This window comes from Epinephelus fuscoguttatus, linkage group LG4 (genome assembly GCF_011397635.1).
Source record: "Epinephelus fuscoguttatus linkage group LG4, E.fuscoguttatus.final_Chr_v1".
Taxonomy (NCBI): domain Eukaryota; kingdom Metazoa; phylum Chordata; class Actinopteri; order Perciformes; family Serranidae; genus Epinephelus; species Epinephelus fuscoguttatus.
Window position 1 is genome coordinate 22,857,636 of NC_064755.1, and position 19,400 is coordinate 22,877,035.

The following is a 19,400-nucleotide window of genomic DNA, read 5'->3' on the forward strand; positions in this document are numbered from 1 at the left end:
CTCAAATGTCAAAATTGTTTTGATTTTGACTAACTTCTTAATAACAGTCATTTTTTAATGCTAAAAACTTCTTTATGTTAAGCATTATCCACTAACCCCATGGAGTGCAGCAGTGAACTGCACACTGGGTGGTGGCAGTCATTGACGCAGCAGGCAGCAAATGAATTTGTCAAATGCGGTAGCTATGTCAGTGGACATCTGCATGAGTTACCGACACACAAAGGCACCTTACATACTGTTATGAAACACACTGGCAGCAACAGTATGTAATGCTGCAAGCAACTACATAGTATTAAGAGTTAAAAGTCCTTACAGGGCAGACAGGAGGGGTAGTGGGTGGGTCAAACAAACACTGAACTTTCACCCGTGAGTCCACTGCTCATTTCCCATGTGAAACCAAAAGGCGATGATGTTATTTTTAATAACAGTAAGTAAGTAAGTAAGTTGGGTGCTAATATCTATAGCATGCTAAGACACTGACGGATCTACCCATCCATCCATTTTCAACCACTTATCCGAAGTCGGGTTGTGGGGGCTGCAGGCCGAGCAAAGTATACCAGTCATTCCTCTCCCCATCAGCACTTTCCAGCTCCTCCTGGGGGACCCCGAGGCGTTCCCAGGCCAGACAAAATATGTAATCCCTCCAGCATGTTCTAGGTCTGCCCTGGGGCCTCCTACCAGTGAGACATGCCCAGAACACCCCCAATGGGAGATGCCCAGGAGGCATCCTGATCAGACGCCTGTACCACCTCAACTGACCCCTTTTGACGCGAAGGAGTGGTGGCTCTGTTCTGAGCTCCCTGCGGATGTCCAAGCTCCCTACCCTATCTGAGGAAACTCAGTGGTGACATATGTCAAGTGATATCACATGATGTTAGTAACAACCGTACTTATTTTAAGCCAAACCATGATGTTTTTTTTTCTAACTATATGTTTTTGTTGCCTAAACTTAAGGAAATAAACATAAAATCAAGGTGTTTTAGCAGCATGGTAAATTCATTTGTTAAAGACCGTATGCTTCTAACGAGCAGAAACTGTACGTGTCCTGTGAAAACGGAAATGTATTTTAAAAAGAAACAATACATTAAACAACCGTAAACTTACATGTTGTCCCAGAACATCCATAACTGACACAGGAGGGTATCTAGTGCATCATATTTTGACTGTTATGTCCACTGACAAAGTGGCAGTACTTAACAAGATGGGACAGCAACACACTGAAAAGACATAATTACTGTAGATTGTGACTTTCTTAACATCTATCATTGATCAGCATCTATCACTGCCATTCCACTGATTGGTTGCGTCATTGCACTGACTTTATGGAAAACTGGGTAACCTAAATTCAGCCACTGAGGATAATTGCACACTGGAATTAACACATATTAACAATACACAGGTTGTTAAGAAGCCGCAGGATTGTCAAAACCCACATTTGCATAACTCATTAAAATCCTACATTGTGGCCTATTCCCCATTCTGCCTCTGCCTCCCTGTAACAGGACAAACTTGAAAAGAGCTATCAGGAAAGACTGATAGAGAAGGATCAAACAGCAGTGTTCGCAGATGGCTGAGCCATGGCCGTGCATTCCTGAGTCTTTCTGCTGGTCTACTGTATTCTCCCTCTTCTGCAAGCTAAATAAGGCCCTGCCTCTCACACCTCTCCAGGTGCTGGTATTGCAAAGGTCCAAGCCTCAGCATGATCGCTGACCTCTGTGGTGAACAGATGGACAGCGCAGTTACAAAAAAATTCAAATGAATTTGCATTATGTGTCATATACCAAATTAATATTAAACCAATCAGCAAAGATAAGCATTTACACACCACCACTGCACCAACCTTGCATCTGATAACTCATTTAACCTTACCCTAATTCTAAAACACCCTGCAATAATAATAATAATAAAAAACATCCCAGTCAACAAAAAGACCTAATCCCATCACATTCCCCTCCAGCGCCAGTCACTGCCTCACAGCCACACAGTCTCAGAGCCATGCATCAGAGCCACAGGCTTTGGAAAGTCGCCATCATCCTTTTGTCTAATTAAATCTGTTTTATGAGTAAAGAGCAGGAGCCCCAAGCAGAGAGCTGTGGGAGAGGCTGCTCCCCACGATTAGCCTGTGAGCTGGATTACCAAACCTTCACAATGACAGCAGTCAGGAAATTATGCTCTTGACACACAGGCGTGCTGCATTAGGCTGGATCTGCTGAGCTTTATAAAGAAATGCCCACTTCACTTTATCCACAGCAAGAGACACTCTGCATTTATGCAACACCTCAGGAAAACATATTACCTTTAAACTGTGATATTTTAACACACCGAAATATTTTATACCTTCACACAAACAATAACAGTGTGTTAATTGATATTCAAATCCTGCATACACATTCGGCACATTCCATCATGCAGTATGGATAAATGGATCACTAACAAGGGAAATAAATCTTGTTCGCTACCAGCGTCGGGAAAGACACGTGTGGTTCAACAAAGACACTGTAAATCAAATGTAAAATTCAAATGCCCAAACATCTATCAGACTGCTCTTAACAGGAAAGCCTGCCACTCTTTTCCAAACTAATAAATCAATCCCATAGTTTGAGTCTGTACCCACTGCTCCCTATGGCACACCAGTCACCAAGTATCAAAGTGCTCCTGAAATTTACATTTTATAATAGCCAGACTGAAGGGATGGCCTTTGGGCTGTGGACTACACCACTATTTCTCAGCCTCTCTTGATGTTGATTCTGGAGCTGGTAAGTTTCTTATTGATTTTCTGGCAGAGGCCTTTGGCACAAGCTGTAGCTGGCTAATATACTTGGCTTTCAGCAGCCCCCGCAGAGCAGAACTCCTCATAAATCAAGCCCTCTGATAATAGAGAACGTTGACCTACTAATCTGTAATAAGCAGAGTGCTTCAATCTAAAGACAAGGAAATACACCCCCTGCTTTTTCCAATCTGACAAATGGCGCATCAGCAGACTTCCTGTTGGTGGCAGGATGCAATGAGGTGAAGATTAAAAGAGGGTAAAAGGGGGAGTGAGAGGGTGTGGCATAAATAGAATGTATGCACCGATTGATCGGCCGAAGATCGGCATTAGCCGATATTCACCTTGTTGACTCCTATGGATCTATCAGCAAACAAAATGCGATTTACCAGTGGCAGTGGTTGATGTTTTTCTGTTGTGTCATCTATTTTGTGCAGACTAAAAAGAAGGGCTTGAGAAAACGGTACCCTGTCGAAAAATAGAAAACGTGTTTGGGACGAAGAGAGATCTACCTTCGGATGCTTTCGGAATGACAGGATGCAGTAAACTTAATACTGACGTGTCAAGACACACACCCTACTTTCCTTTGATAATGCTGCAGTGTGATCAGTAAATCCCTGTTGAAATTGGCAGAAGAGAAGGAGGACTAATTAACATTAGCTGTTAGCAGCCTGCAACCCCAACAAACAGTTACAGAGGTTGCAGTGAGTTACATTGTGATACCATAGTGGGTGAGTCCTTCCCTTTAAGATTCCCCCTTCTTGTAATCACTCTGATTGGGAACCGTTGACAATTCCACTCTAGCATGCCCCTTTAAAGGTAGCTGTGTGCAGCTAACTGCACACTTGCCATACTCTTCCCTCCCTGTTACCGCTGTTGTGGGCTATGAAAGTGAGACTAAGGTGCCGTTTGTAGTCAGGCTGGAGCTAACCAAAGGTGGCATTAGCTTCCCCTGCTACACCTGCACAGCACTATGTGATGAGCATAGAGTACAGCAGTGTTGTCTCCCTGCCTGACCTAGCTCAGCTACACTTTGTGAAGGAGGAGCACCTTTGCCACTGCTATTTGTGTTTCCTAGTCTGCTCCCCTATCTAATTTCTTACCCTTTTGACTGCTATGTGTTTTGTTTTTTGTTAACTAGATCTTTTTTATTTCCACTAACTGATGATTTTCTTTGGTTCCTTTCTTTTTTGGTTAAAGTGGCTTAAATGAGGTCATTGGGTAGAGGTTCTTTTCTTCTTTTCCTTGGGGATGTACTGCATGTTCTCTCGTTGTTTGTGCCTTTCCTGTAGCTAACTGTATTTAAGTGAGTCCTTAATTGCATGTGACTTTGCTGTGGTATTAACTCCTGTGTGGTTCTTTGTTCTTGCAGTGAGTATAGACAACCTGTGCAGGGTATTTTGGTGGTGAAGCACTCTGGAGCATCCCCCTCACTTTCCTCCCCCTGTGGGTTCCCTGGCACCTTTCCCCCCGTGTACTGGTAGTACTGTTGTAGAAGTATTTTTAGACTTTTGAATTGAGTGTTGCAATAAAGGCATCTGTTTTTCTATCCTGGTCTCTTTTGCAGCTTTTAGCAAAGCAATAATTACTCTTTTAGATTTAAATAAAATGTATGCGGTTTAAACTTGAAAGTCACATCTCTGCTTCCTCTCTGTGTAAAAGAACTTGTGTATTCTGTCAGTATTCTCTGGGTGAAACTCCCAGAGTGGCTTTGTCAGACCTTGGTATTCAGGGGCCTTTTAGTGCCCAGATTACAATACGCTCAAACTCTATTCAGTAAAAATGAGTATTGGGTGAAAGTAACTTATTTTGTTATCATATTATCAAATGTAATCTTGTAACGTTGAGTTTTTGCGAGAAGCTTGAAAAAAATAGCTGTTTGAAGGAGAAATTTGTTGATGTTTTCACAGCAATCTAAAAAAGATAAAAGGGAATTTTATATACCGGTCTTATAAAATGGCTTTTGAAGCACTTACATATTTCAAGCACATTTTTCATGTGAAAAGAGACCATATTAAAGGTTGTTTCATAAATTTGTATGATTGAATTTAAGCTCTTTCAAAGGTAGTGTAATGAAGGGCTCAATTACTTTAAAGCATTCAAGTTATTTTATATAATGAGGATTTTTTGTTTACCTGGCACAAAAGGGGGAATAAATAACAACAAAAACACAAACCAACAATGACAGCAAAACATTGCTATCAGCTATTAGCTAAAATGTTATTTTATACATCGGCATTGGCCCAGATTTTTACCATTGGTGCATCCCCAAAAGACACTACCAAAACATTAAGAAAGCCTAAACCTCTTAGGTGAGGTCCTGTTCCTTCTCCTCTGGCAAAAAGCCACAGCATGTCTTTTAATAGCAACATCTTTTTCCCTTATTCAGGGAAATCATTGCAGCTTGAGGGGTAAGTGTCACAGCCTCCAAAATGTCATGAAACGTCAAACATACGCCGTCCTCTAAAAAGCAAATAGAGTAATACAGTAATCTGAATTGAAAAACATCCGAGAGCATTGGGAATAAATAAATACTACAATAATTTCAATGTTCACATTGATATAAGATTATTTCAATAATGTTCTAAAGCAGCATCACGTTTAAAGCATGAGTCCATGCAATTCTAGGATCGATTTTTGCCTAAGTGCACCTTCCAAAAAAGGCTGTAAAAAGGAGTGAGGATGCAGCAGGTAAACCGTGCTTGGTTTCTCTTCAGAGTGACTATTTTTAACGCTGTCACTAGGTGCATCACGGGTGTCTTCTCCTTATCATGGGGCCAAGGTGTCTGGCCTACAGCAGCAAACATCTTGCAAATAGACATGTGTGAAAATATAAAAACTTTGGCACTAATAAAAAGACTTTAGAAGTGTTACCTTAAGGGTGCTGGGCCTGTGCGTCAGAGATATTGTCACGAATCAGTCTCTCATGGAAGCTTTTACCTTTGATGGCACAATTCCTTTAAAGGATCTTACAATATATTCATATTTATATGCAATATAAGGTGAAGACTTTGTTTTGGAAACTAAACAAAACAAATCTATTTCAAGTGAGAGTTGAGAAACTATCATTCATGCTGTCTCATCTGTCACACACAAAGCTTTAGCTGGCAGAGCGCGACACACGTGTGTCCTACTTATCAGACAACAGTTACTCCCAGGCTTTTGATGGCATCAGCTGAAGCAGAAAAGGCAAAAGGAAAAATGGATAGTCTCGCTGCCAGCACTCACTTTGCCTCTCATCTTTCCAACCCTACAAGTCCTTTTCATATTTTAAAAGGAGGCATTTCTACGAAAAAGCCACACACATCCATGATAGAGAACTGGCAGGGACAGCCCCCTTCGGATGAAGCAGGTCATAGGACAGCAATAAGTATGGCAGCTCATCCTGTCCAGTGGCGTTAAGGCCAAGCTATTTCTGTTTTCCACAGCTATTAAGAGGAATGAATCTATGTTGTACACACAGCAGCAATCATCCACACTTGTCCCTTCCCCCCGTCCAACCTCTACCCTCAGGCTCTTCCCCCTCTCTGGTGTCCACGAAATATGTGAGAAGTGGCCATTACATAAGAGGCACATCACTCCTATGTCTATTTGTATTCTATTTTCCTACAATAACGCACCATTTGGGCCGAGCGTGTGGTAATCTGTGTCTGGGAGACCAAATTGAGGGGAGAAATAAAGAGAAAGAGAAAAAAATAATGCCCACAGCCACTCAATCACGACAGAGATGAGTTGTGTTGTTTACTGAGAGTCAACAGAACGCATAAACACTGTCCCCATTCTCATGCAAACAACTGTCAGCCGGAAACACTTTGTCTTTCATAGAGAGTAGGAATTCACTATTGACAAAAATTGAATAAAAGGTCACATTATTTAAATAAATGTCCTGTTACGTATTTTTCAGATTCAATGTAACTGACTCCTGTTTAATAGGACCTCACATTATGAAATATCAGCATCAAACATGGCCTGTGTGAAAGCCTCAGGTAAAATGACAAGCATGACTGACATGGCACATTACTAATTTGTACCCACATTGTAAATATTAGCACGGCGTTGTATCATTTGAGCCCCATTTAACTGAAGTAACTACGAGAGAAGAATAGAAAGCCTCTCTAGTTTTCACCATATCACAGATGGGTCTAACAAAACCCTTCGAACAAATTATTAAAGGCATTAACAGCTCAAACTGTTTGCCAGAAAACCACACCAACCACACAGGGGAATGCGAGCTGCTCAGAGAGACAAGTGTTACTGCACCTAACATATAGAAAATGAAAAGGCTACACAGGGTATGCAGCCACGCATTCAGCTATGACCTGCAGGGCTGCACAGAGCACACACAGACGTGCTGCTGCCACCCACATAAAATAAAGGGGGAATTGTTGAATTATATGGAGCCACAGATCTGTGAGAGAGCAGATGGCCTGAAAGGAAATGTCTGCTGCTCTAATGTACTGCACCGTGTTGTGTTGGACTTAATCCGTTTCACCTCTGCTTATTGGCATATCACAGGGCTTTGCCATCTCAGATCTCTCACGGGGGCTGGAGATTCCCTGGTCCCTGTTCTGTTATGGCAGCAGATCCCATCTCACTAATGCTGTTGCACAACCCTCAATCACGTTAATACATTTTCAGTGCTGCCGGTCTGCTGAAGCCGACTTCTCATGAGGCGTTATGTAATAACTCAGGCCACTCCGGTGGACGGATAGCAGCCACCACAAAGCTTGCGTTTGAGCATGTTTTTAATTTTGTGTGAGACCTCTCAAAGTAGGTCAATAATTCAAATAGATTACATTAATTAACAGCACAAAGACCTCTCTTAAGAGTCACAGTTTAAAAAACCAATTCGAGCAAGCTGCCCGTATATATTTTTTCTTCTGTGGGCACCTTCATCCATTATTCCACCACACTTTTAACTCATGTTCTTTGCCAAGAAATTAAATCAACAATGGAGTAAAAATTCAGCCTTTTGTGTACCACATTATTAATCGAAATAAAAGGAGAGATGACAGCCTATTTTAAAAGCGAGATGACAGCCAATCTCCAAGTTTTCTCCACCCTGGAACACTACACAAGAATATTCCACAAAGCAAAAACACAAGAAAGTACTAAAAATCAATGGCATTGCTTGCACACTCCAAGCCAAAAAGGTGCCCTTGACTGTGCAAGAATTAACAACAAACAGCAAGGACAAGTACATTAACTTTATAACACAAATAAAAGTGATTTCCAATAAACAATGACAGGCAAATAAACTGTTTCATAAACTATAATACTACAATGTCATCGATATGCTCAGATGTCCATGTGGCATCGCTAACTGAAGGGCAAACAAAGACATTTCTGACATGTATGTTACATATTACAGAATATAAGGCAGCTATTTATAATACATAGAGCTATGCTGTGCTCTACAATTAACATAAAAGCAAACCATGTACCAACCTTTACTAAAAAAACAAAAGCAGTGTGGAGCATATTAAACACTATGAAACCTTGATTCATTAACCTCAAGTCCCATATTTTTCTTCAGCTGCATTTTTATAAATTTGCCCATTCATTTTACTCTACTTTGACTGCACCACCAATCACCATATCTACATAATTTGTGCGGTCTGCTCTCTGCCCTGTGTATTTCATTACAGTTTCAAGTTTGTTACACATGATTAATGTACAATACAGCGTATTTTGCGATACTTAAGCTCTAAATGGTGTTGAAACATGTGCACGTGGATTAAAGAGTGCTGCCTCTCTGTCATTCTGAAGTGCCCTTACAAGTATTTTGCTGCTCAGTATCAGACATGAATAATAAAAACTGGCGCGCCCTCATCGCGGTCCAGCAAAACATAAAACACCAAGTCATAATAATCACTCCTGTCAATTGAACATGAGGCAACCCAGTGGATAAAATTGCAAGACTTGAGCTGGAAATCATAAGGGAAAACGTTTCAAGGCCATAACTAAAAAATCTCATTACAACTGATGTGAAAATGACATGTAAAATGAAACTGATTGCACTTACCGCTCCTGTGTGAGGCATGGGATTAAATCCACAAAGGTTGCAGACAGTGTTCTTGCATTCAGTGCAGGTGTTGTAATTGGGAGGATCCTTGGAGCCCACGTTGAGTTCGACCTTACATAGTGGACAGGTGGACGGGCCTGCTTTAGGAGCAACTGGGGTCACCTCTTTGGGTTTTGGAGGCTCTGGTGGAGCTGCTTTGGCCTGTGCTGATGGAGCTGGCTTGGCCTGTTGAGGTGGCTCAGCTTTCTGTGCAGCAGCAGGGGGTTTGGTGTCCTTTGGAAGAGGCATCTTAGGAGAGACTGGAGGTGTAGCTTTAGGAGAGACTGTAGTGGACATCTTACGTGGAGTAGGTGGTGTAGTTTTAGGTTCATCCTGGACAGCTGATGTTATCAAAGTTGATGCAGAGCTTAAGAAGGATGACCCAAAGCCAAACATCTTCCCAGTCACTGACTCAGCAGGCTTTGCAGCAGCAGGCTGTGTTTTTGGACCACCAAAACCAAAGAAGCCTCCTGACTCCTGTTTAGCAGGCTGAGCTGGTGGTGGTGCAGATTTGGCAGGAGGGGGCGCAGCTTTTGCAGGCTGTTGTGGTGGCTTTCCAGCTTCTTGTTTTGGAGGACCTGCCTTGACGTCTGGCTTTGTAGCTTGAGAAGGCTGCACTTGTGGGGTTTTTCCAACAGGCTGCTGCACACCAGCCAAATCCTGGTCTTGTCCTTTTTCGGTACCCGGAGGGACCTGTGTCTTTTGAACAGAACCTCGTCGTGGTGCCTCTGTCTGTGGCGTTGCTTGAGTGACTTCTTTTTTGACTGCTGCTGATTCTGTGGACTTGTCCTTCTGGACTAATGTCTGTACATCCTTCTTTTCAGAGCCAGGAGGTGCAGTGACCTTGCTTGGGGAGGGCTGAGGTTTTACTACAGGAGGTCCAGTTGGCTCGGATGCTCCAAGGGCTCTCTGCATCTGGCAGTTCAGACAAAGCCATTCCTTTACCTGGAAAAAGTGCAATAGAATGTGTAAGTCATTGCTGAAAAACAGGGAACAGCACCTTGTTTTGACAAATTACAGAGCAAATTTCAAGTGATTTCATCACACACAATACATTATTACTTCAAACAAACATCTTCATGTCACGTGTATTGATTCACAGATCTATCAACTATAATCACGCCTTTTGGAAAGATTAATTCTGTTGAAATTAAATTAAGTCCTGTGTGTCCGGCATTTATACTGTAATTACTGACAGGATGAACCTCTTAAACAAACCATGAGGTTACCAAACCAATGAATGTCCAGGAGTTATAATCAGTGGCGATGAGCAATTATGTGGCACTAGCCGTTAAAAGGCTCCTATAAACATCAACATCAAATGAACATCAACCATTTAAACCTTGCAACCTATTGATCATTAAACAATGTTAAAATGTTATATCAAATCATGAATTACCACTACCAGGGCCATAAACATTGTTGAACAAATCAGTTAAATGCTCATTTAAATAAATCAATAAATAAAATGAGATTAAAGCGAAGACAACACTTTGGGGAATAGTGATTTACCTCTGCCACCGTTGGCATTGTACTAAATCCACACTGGTTGCAGACGGTAGTCTTGCACTCTGTGCAAGTATTGTAGTTGGGCGGTTCTTTGGAGCCCATGTTGAGGTTGGCCTTACAGAGTGGACAGATGGATGGAACCGCCTTTGGAGCACCTTGGATGTCTGATGGTGCCTTGGGGGTCTCTGATGGAGCTTTGTCCACTTTGGCTTGAATTGTTGAAGGAGTCTTTTCCTGCTGTGGTTTGTCTGGTTTCTTTTCCTCTGTTTTCTGGACAGCAGGTGGCTTGGTGTCCTTTGCAGATACAGTTTTAGGAGAGGCTGGTGGTGTAGTTCTAGGAGAGACATTGGCTGTAGTGGACATCTTTCGTGGAGTTGGTGGTGTAGGGGTAGGTGATGGAGCTGGCTTGGCCTGTTGAGATGGCTCAGCTTTCTGTGCAGCAGCAGGGGGTTTGGTGTCCTTTGGAAGAGGCATCTTAGGAGAGACTGGTGGTGTAGCTTTAGGAGAGACTGTGGCGGACATCTTGCGTGGAGTAGGTGGTGTAGTTTTAGGTTCATCCTGGACAGCTGAGGTTATCAAAGTTGATGCAGAGCTTAAGAAAGATGACCCAAAGCCAAACATCTTCCCAGTCACTGACTCAGCAGGCTTTGCAGCAGCAGGCTGGGTTTTAGGTCCACCAAAACCAAAGAAGCCTCCTGATGCCTGTTTAGCAGGCTGAGCTGCTGGCGGTGCAGATTTGGCTGGGGAGGTACCAGCTTTTGGAGGCTGTTGTGGGGGTGGCTTTCCCACTTCTTGACCTGGTGGAGGAGCAGACTTAACAGTAGAAGTCGCAGTTTTTGGAGGCTGTTGTTGGGGTGACATTCCTGCTTCTCGGTCTGATAGAGGAGCAGACTTAGCAACAGAAGTCACGGTTTTTGGAGGCTGCTCTAAAGGTGGCTTCCCTGCCTCTGGGCCTGGTGGAGGAGCAGGCTTAGGGGTAGATGTCACAGCTTTTGGAGGCTGTGGTGGGGATGGCTTTCCTGCCTCTGAGCCTGGTGGAGGAGCAGACACTGGAGGCTGTTGTGGAGGTGTATTTGGTTGTCCTTTAGGTGTCTCTCCAGAAGGCTTTGGTGAAGTGGATGGAACAGTTTTGTCAGGCAATGAAGCAGCTGCAGGGGTAACTTTCTTCACTGGTGCACCAACAGCTGGGGATTCAGTTTCTTTGGTTGTGGCAACATCAACAAGCTCATTTTTGGGTGCGGCTGGTTTAGGGATGTCTTCCTGAGAAGTTGACAACGGGGTCTCTTTATTTTTCTGTATGGTAGCAGGGACCTCTTTGCTTGGAGAAGGTGTGGGTTTTATCATGGGAAGGCCCAGAGGTTCAGAAGCTCCAAGTGCTCTTTGCATCTGGCAACTGAGACAAAGCCATTCCTTTGTCTGAAAACAAAAACAGAATATGAGTAACATTATTTGCATCTCTTAACTCTCAAAACAGCAATTGACTTGGTCCAATTAATTACTTTGTTTTCCTGGAAATGACAACAGAGATTGGAAAAACAAATTTCAATTTCCACTAAAGCTAATTAAAAGGATGTGGGGACAAGAAAAAGTCAGCTTACAACCAACAATTTTACAGTGAAAATTATCATCTAAAAATAAACCTGGGACTCAATTGCTGATGTATGGAGATAAAGCAAAACAATTTACTAAACTCTCAGCTGACCAAAACTGCTGAATGAGGAAATTCATTCTACATGAAGTTAGACATTCACCTCCTTTAGACTTGGCATAGGACTAAATCCACATTTGTTGCAGACAGTGGTTTTGCATTCAGTGCAGGTGTTGTAGTTGGGAGGATCTTTGGAGCCCATATTAAGTTCCATCTTACAGAGTGGACAAGTAGACTGGACCACTTTGGGAGCAGCTTGAGGGGCTTCTGGTTTTGCAGGCTCTGATAGACCTTTGTCCACTTTGTTCTGTTCTGATGGAGGAGCCTTGGCCTGTTGAGGTTGGTCTGGTATCTTTTCCGCAAGTGGTGTCTGAGCAGCAGGTGGTTTGGCCTCCTTTGCTGAAGTCATCTTTGGAGAAACTGGGGGGCTGGACTTTGGAGAAATCTTGCCAGAGACTTGTGCTGGGGCAGACATTTTGCGAGAACTTGGTGGTGTTGTGCGGGACTCCTCCTTAGCTGCAGATGATATCAAGGTGGATGCTGAGCTGAAGAGGGATGAACCAAATCCCATCATCTTCCCAGTGACAGCTTCGGGTGTTATTGAGGCAGCACGCTGTGATTTAGGACTACCAAAGCTGAAGAAACCTCCTGATTCTTTACTTGTTTGCTGTGCTGCTGGAGGAACAGATTTGGCAGGCGATGTTTCAACAGCGTTTGAGTCTTTGTTTAAAGCTGTTGGTGGCTGTACTTTATCAGAGGGTTTCACTGGCTCGTCAGCTGGTTTCATAACTATTTCTGCCTTCTCCTCTTTCTTTTCTGATACTTCTTTAGGTTTAGGAGAACTTGGTGGAGTTATAACTTTTTTCTGCTGGAGAGAAGTTGCAACATCGGTGTTGACAGGAGGAGCTTGAGCAGGAAGTGGTTTGTTGAGGTCTGAAACTACAGCTGTCTTCTCTTTGGCTGGAGGTGCAGTGGGGATGGGAGCCTTCTTGGTGGGTGGTGAAGCAGTTTTCTCCTCTTCTCCTGTTGGGGCTGAAACAGGACCCATGATCTCTTTTGCAGATGGTGTGGCAGTGGTTGATGTTTTGGTAATGTCCATTTGTAATGAGGGTTTAGCATCTTCTTTCTTTTGTGGTGCACCTGGTGATGGAATGCCCTTCTGATCTTTTTCTGGCACTTCTGCCTTTTCTGTGGAAACAATGTCTTTCTTTTGATTGGCAGCAGCATCTTTCTGGGCAGCAGCAGGTGTGGGCACTTTGCTGGGTGATGCCTGGGGTTTCTTCAGTGGAGGCTCTACTGATTCAGCAGCTTTGAGAGCTCTTTGCATCTGACAAGTCAGACACAACCACTCCTTCATCTAAGAGGAAAAACATATTTGTTTTACGTGTGTAAGCACAACAAAAGGCAGTATGTATGAATTTCTATATTTTGTTAAGGTACACCACATCATCATTTTTAAAGTGTCATTATATATTTTAAATGTAAATGTAACCAACATAATATTGTCAATATCATATGGGCTACGCATCATTAATACACGACTTTACTTACTTCTGACACATTTGGCATGGGGTTAAATCCACACTGGTTACAGACAGTGCTATTGCATTCAGTGCAGGTGTTGTAGTTCGGTGGATCTTTGGATCCCATGTTGAGTTCCACCTTACAGAGTGGACAGGTAGACTGGCCTGGTTTGACAGCAGCTTGGGAGACTGTTGCAGCCTTTGGAGGCTCTGATGGAGCTTTGTCCACTTTTGCCTGTACCGAAGGAGATGTCTTGGTCTGTTGGGGTTGATCTGGCTTTGTCTGCAGTTCTTTCTTCTGGGCAGCAGGGGACTTAATCTCTTTTGCTGGGGACAACTTGGGAGAAACTGGTGGAGTAGCCTTGGGCTGGTCCTGAACAGCTGAGGTAATCAAAGTGGATGCAGAACTGAAGATGGAAGAACCAAAGCCGAACATTTTCCCAGCTGCTGAATCTGCCGGCTTTGCAGCATCGGGTTGAGTTTTACCACCTCCAAAACCAAAGAAGCCTCCTGACTGTTGCTGTGTTGCTGCTGTGGCATTACTCTGCTTACGTTCAGTTTGCCTCGTCTGGTCTGGTGTTTTAGGACCTGGTGATTTCTGCGGTTCCTGTGGCTTCTTCTGAGCAGGAACTGGGCTGGGTTGCTTTTGACCTTCTGGCTTAGTAGAAGCCTCAGCTGTAGCTGGCTGTGCTGTTACAGATGGTTTCCTCTGGGGTGAGACTGTCTTTTCAGGTTCAGCTGGGCTGATGATGTCTTTCTTTTGAGGCTTTGCAGGTATCTGAGAGTTGACAGAGGCCACTCCTTGGGGCTGTGTTGCTCCTAGAGCCCGCTGCATCTGGCAGGTGAGACACAGCCACTCTTTCACCTAAAAAAACAAAAAACAAACATAAGAAAAGGTTAAATTATAAATTGTTTAGTAATTAGCATACTGTAATTATATTTTAATTTATGTAAGGCAATGAGTATTTTTCTGTTATATTTGAGCAATTGTTATAAATCTAGTAACAAAGAGTAAATGGGGATTTCAGTGTTTAATGTTCCAAGAAAATAATGAATGTAGACATGCATAATTTCAGCGCAATGAAGAGCCAGCAAGGGACACTTTCAAATAAAAGTGAATGTGCTGTAATTCTTTACAGTCTATCTGCAGTCAACTGTGAAAGAAACTGTTGTAAGTAATATATGTTTTCTGAAGTCTTACCGCTGTTTCATTTGGCATAGGGTTAAATCCACACTGGTTACAGACAGTGTTCTTGCATTCAGTGCAGGTATTGTGGTTAGGTGGATCCTTTGAACCCACATTGAGTTCAACCTTACAGAGTGGACAGGTAGACTGGCCTGGTTTGACAGTGGCTTGGGAGACTGCTGCAGCCTTTGGAGGCTCTGATGGGGGTTTGTCAATTTTGGCCTGTCCTGGTGGAGGTGTCTTGGTCTGCTGGGATGGCTCTGTTTTCTTCTGCTGTTCCAGCTGTTGTGCACTAGGCGACTTGACCGTTTTTGCAGGAGACATCTTGGGAGAAACTGGTGGAGTAGTCTTGGGCTGGTCCTGAACAGCTGAGGTAATCAAAGTTGATGCAGAACTGAAGATGGAGGAACCAAAGCCAAACATTTTCCCAGCCGCTGAATCTGCCGGCTTTGCAGCATCGGGTTGAGTTTTACCACCTCCAAAACCAAAGAAGCCTCCTGACTGTTGCTGTGTTGCTGCTGTGGCATTACTCTGCTTACGTTCAGTTTGCCTATTTGTCACGGACACTGCAGGCTTTGCAGTATCGGGTTGCTTATCTCCAGGTTGGCCTGCCTGATCTGGTGGCTTCTTTGGAACTGCCTTCTGTCCTTCCTGTGGAGTTTTACGATCAGGTGCTGGACTGGCCTGTTTCAATGGTGCAGTAGCAGCTTCAGGTTTGCCTGACTGCACAGATGGTGCTGATGGTTTTCTCTGTGGTGAGGCTGCTCCTGGGGGCTCCTTCTTTTGTACAGCAGGGCTTGGACTGTCCTTGCTTTGTGGTGTAGTTGGTTTGGAAGAATCCTTCAACTGGGCTGCAGCAGGTGAAGGAACTTTACTTGGTGATGTTTGGGACTTAAGTTTAGGAGGCCCTGGTGGCTCAGATGCTCCAACTGCTCTTTTCATCTGGCAGTTAAGACATAGCCACTCTTTTACCTAAAATACAGTAGACACCGGTTATGTGCTGCTTTGGAATTAGGAATTGCAGTAATTCACAACAACCTGTTTAGACAAACAGACTCCTCAAAACTGCACTACAGCTCAATGAGGTTTTGTAAAAAGGTCACAGATCATAGATCAATAAACAAATGTAATTTCAAATATGCTGACTGCAAATACAGTGTAAATGCATACAATGTGTAAGAAATAATTTCTTGGTTGTGTATTCCTTTGCTTACCTCTCCAATAGGCATTGGGTTAAATCCACATTGGGTACAGACGGTGGTCTTGCACTCAGTGCAGGTGTTGTAGTTTGGAACATCCTTAGAGCCAATGTTAAGCTCGACCTTACACAGGGGGCAGGTGGTCTGGCCTGCATTAGGAGATGTTTGGGGGACTGATGCTGCCTTAGGAGGCTGTGATGGAGCTTTGTCCTCTTTGCTCTGGCGGGATTCTTCTGGTTTCTTCTCCTGCTCTGGTTTCTGAACAGGAGTTTTGGGCTCTCTTGCTGGCGACATTTTGGGAGAAACTGTCGGTGTACTTTTTGGAGAAACCTTGGGAGCAGCAGACATCTTGGGAGAGACTTGTGCTGGCGCAGACATCTTACGAGAGCTTGGTGGGGTAGTACGTGATTCATCCTGAACAGCAGATGATATCAACGTGGATGCTGAGCTGAAAATGGAGGAACCAAAGCCAAACATCTTCCCAGTGACGGACTCTGTTGTTTTGGACTCATCAGGCCCTTTTTTAGAACCACTCGAGCCAAATAGATTTCCTGACTCCTGCTTTGTATCTGGGGTGACCTTACTCTGTTTTAGTCCAGGTTGACTTGCCTGGTCAGTTGGTTTCTGAGAACCTGGTGCCTCCTGGATATCCAGAGGAGTTTTCTGACCAGGAGTTGGGCTAGCCTGTGTGTTAGGTTCTGGTCCTTTAGCAGCCTTAGTTGCCTGTGTCTTCTGAGGAGAACCCGGTGTAGGACTCCCCTTCTTTTGAAGTGTATCAGGCACTGGAGTCTCCTTCTTTAAAGGTGCATCAGATTTCAATGACTCCTTCTTTTGAGTTTCCACTTGGTTCGGACCTGTTAACTTCTGATGTACAGCAGATGGGGACATTTTGTTAGCTGCATTTTGAGGTTTCATTGAAGGTCCTGTGAGTTCAGATGCACTAAGAGCTCTCTTCATCTGACAGTTCAGGCATAACCATTCTTTAACCTGCAAAAAGAAAATTCATCAAATTAAAATATGAAACATTAACAACACCTCCACACAATCACATTACATTTCAAAATATGTAATTTATAGAGTTAATGGTGTATTCCTGTTCAATTATTGGCTGTCATATGTTACTTTTACCCTTTATAAGTTTGCATCAAATTGTAATTTGATCATCTTTGCTCTTATTACCTCTGATACGTTTGGCATTGGATTAAATCCACATTGGTTACAGACAGTGTTCTTGCATTCAGTGCAGCTGTTGTAGTTGGGAGGTTCCTTGGAGCCAATGTTGAGATCCACCTTACAGAGTGGACAGGTAGATTTGCCTGCCTTGTGAACAGCTGGGGAAGGATGTGATGGAGAGGTCTTGGGCTCTAGTTTCTTCTCTTGCTCTTGTTTCTGAGAAACTGGAGATTTAGGTGCCTTTGCGGCTGCCATCTTGGGAGAAACTGGTGGTGTCATTTTGGACTCATCTTGCACAGCTGTGTTTATTAAATTGGATGCAGAACTGAAGATGGAGGAACCAAAGCCAAACATTTTTCCACCCAGGGATTCAGCAGGCTTTGCAGCATCAGGCTGAGGTTTAGTACCACCAAATCCAAAGAACCCCCCAGATTCCTCTTGTGTAGTTGAGGTAGTATTACTCTGCTTACGTCCAGTTTGACTTGTCTGGTCTGGTGGTTTCTGAGGACCTGTCTTTCGACTCTCCTGTGGAGTTTTCTGACCAGGAGCTGGGCTGACCTGTTTCTGACTTTCTGGTCCTTTCACGACTTCAGCCTTTGCTGGCTGCCCTGCTGCTGGTGTTGATGGTTTTCTCTGAGGAGATCCTGGTACAGATGTCTCCTTTGCTTTAGATTCAGCAGGTGTTTGAATGTCTTTCTTTTGGGGTTTATCTAGTGGGGGAGTTTCCTTATTTATGGCATTGGCAGGAACAGGGACTTTATTTGGTGAGGCCTGTAGTTTCATCATGGGAGTTCCCGGAGGCTCAGATGCTCCTAGTGCTCTCTGCATCTGGCAGTTAAGACATAACCACTCGTTTACCTATAATAGAGCAAACAGATCATTAGTGACATTTAGATTGGTGTTGTTTTATCGTGAAGGTGTTTTAACTCTAACAATATATTACGTTGATGCAAAAATCATTGTTAAAGTAATGTTTCTGTAATCTACAGTGTTCTTTTCTTACCTCTTTAACATTTGGCATGGGGTTAAATCCACATTGTTTGCAGACAGTGTTTTTGCACTCTGTACAGGTGTTGTAGTTGGGAGGATCTTTAGAGCCCACATTGAGTTTGAGTTTACAGAGAGGACAGGTAGACTGGCCTGCTTTGGAAACTACTGGGGAAGCTGATGCTTTCTTTGGCGGCTCTGATGGAGGACCCTTGGCCTGCTGGGGTTGTTCTGGTTTCTTCTCCTGTTCTGGTTTTTTGGCAGTGGGTGGTGTGGAGTCCTTTGCAGCAGGCATTTTCGGAGAAACTGGTGGTGTAGTTTTGGGTTCAACTGAGGTGATCAAAGTAGATGCAGAACTCAAGATGGAAGAACCGAAACCAAACATTTTCCCAGCTGCTGATTCTGCAGGCTTTGCAGCATCGGGCTGACTTTTAGGACCCCCGAAACCAAAGAACCCTCCTGACTCTTGCTTTGTAGCTGTTGTGGCATTTCCCTGCTTTTGTGCAGTTTGGCTTGTCTGGTCTGGTGGTTTCTGAGGACCTGTCTTCCGGGTCTCCTGAGGTGTTTTCTGACCCGGAGCTGGGCTGGCCTGTTTACTGTCTGGTCCTTTAGCAGCTCCAGCCTTGGCTGGTTGTGCTGCAGGTGTAGATACTTTCCTCTGAGGCGAACCTGGTGCAGAAGTCTTTTGTAGCACATTAAACGCAGACGTGTCCTTTTGAGGTTCAATTCCACCAGCAGCTCGTTTCACCTGACAGTTTAGGCAAAGCCACTCCTTTCCCTAAAAAAACACAACAAAGAAACAAATTATGCAGGTACATATTTTAATAATAACAAATCACAATGAAAGCACTAAACTTAAAAATGCTAGGAGCTCAGGTGCCCTATTCTGAACAGAAACACACACAAACAACACACACAAAATCATGGGATACAAAAACCAGATTCTGTGGGTGACTACAGCAATTTAGATGAAAACAGGACTGGGTAACTCCAAATACTGGGACTAATGAGGCATGTGTAATCTTGATAAGCTGTATGATGTGAGAAACACACCACACACTCCTTGTTTATGCTTTTGGTAACACCCACTCTTTACTACAGTATTTAAGAAAAGTGCATATCCGATGTTTGTATTTAATTAAATGTCTTTAATTTAATCAACTAATTCATTCACCACAAAAATGCCAGCTTATAAAAAAGTAAGCCAAGTGACAGCCCTGCCAATGTTTTAGTGGTTCAGACTACACATGTTAAAACATCCACTTTCACAGAGTGCTCGCAATATGCACAAAAGCATCTCTCCATCCTGATCTTGGTTCACTACTATTTTAGCCATTAGTTTAA

General features: G+C 43.5%; 1 protein-coding gene across 6 annotated transcripts in view; it reads right to left on the bottom strand.

The window, feature by feature from the left end:
• Positions 1 to 19,400, bottom strand: part of pclob (piccolo presynaptic cytomatrix protein b) — a 64,333-nt gene that overhangs the window by 38,443 nt on the left and 6,490 nt on the right. For all 6 annotated transcript variants that reach the window (XM_049573866.1, XM_049573865.1, XM_049573863.1 and 3 more), the window contains exons 4-11: positions 18,073 to 18,834; positions 17,076 to 17,927; positions 15,912 to 16,883; positions 14,713 to 15,669; positions 13,540 to 14,376; positions 12,092 to 13,345; positions 10,344 to 11,756; positions 8,793 to 9,776 (exon numbers count right to left, since the gene is read on the bottom strand). In XM_049573866.1, coding sequence (XP_049429823.1) covers positions 8,793 to 9,776; positions 10,344 to 11,756; positions 12,092 to 13,345; positions 13,540 to 14,376; positions 14,713 to 15,669; positions 15,912 to 16,883; positions 17,076 to 17,927; positions 18,073 to 18,834 — 8,031 coding nt within the window. The remainder of the gene's footprint in view (positions 1 to 8,792; positions 9,777 to 10,343; positions 11,757 to 12,091; positions 13,346 to 13,539; positions 14,377 to 14,712; positions 15,670 to 15,911; positions 16,884 to 17,075; positions 17,928 to 18,072; positions 18,835 to 19,400) is intronic.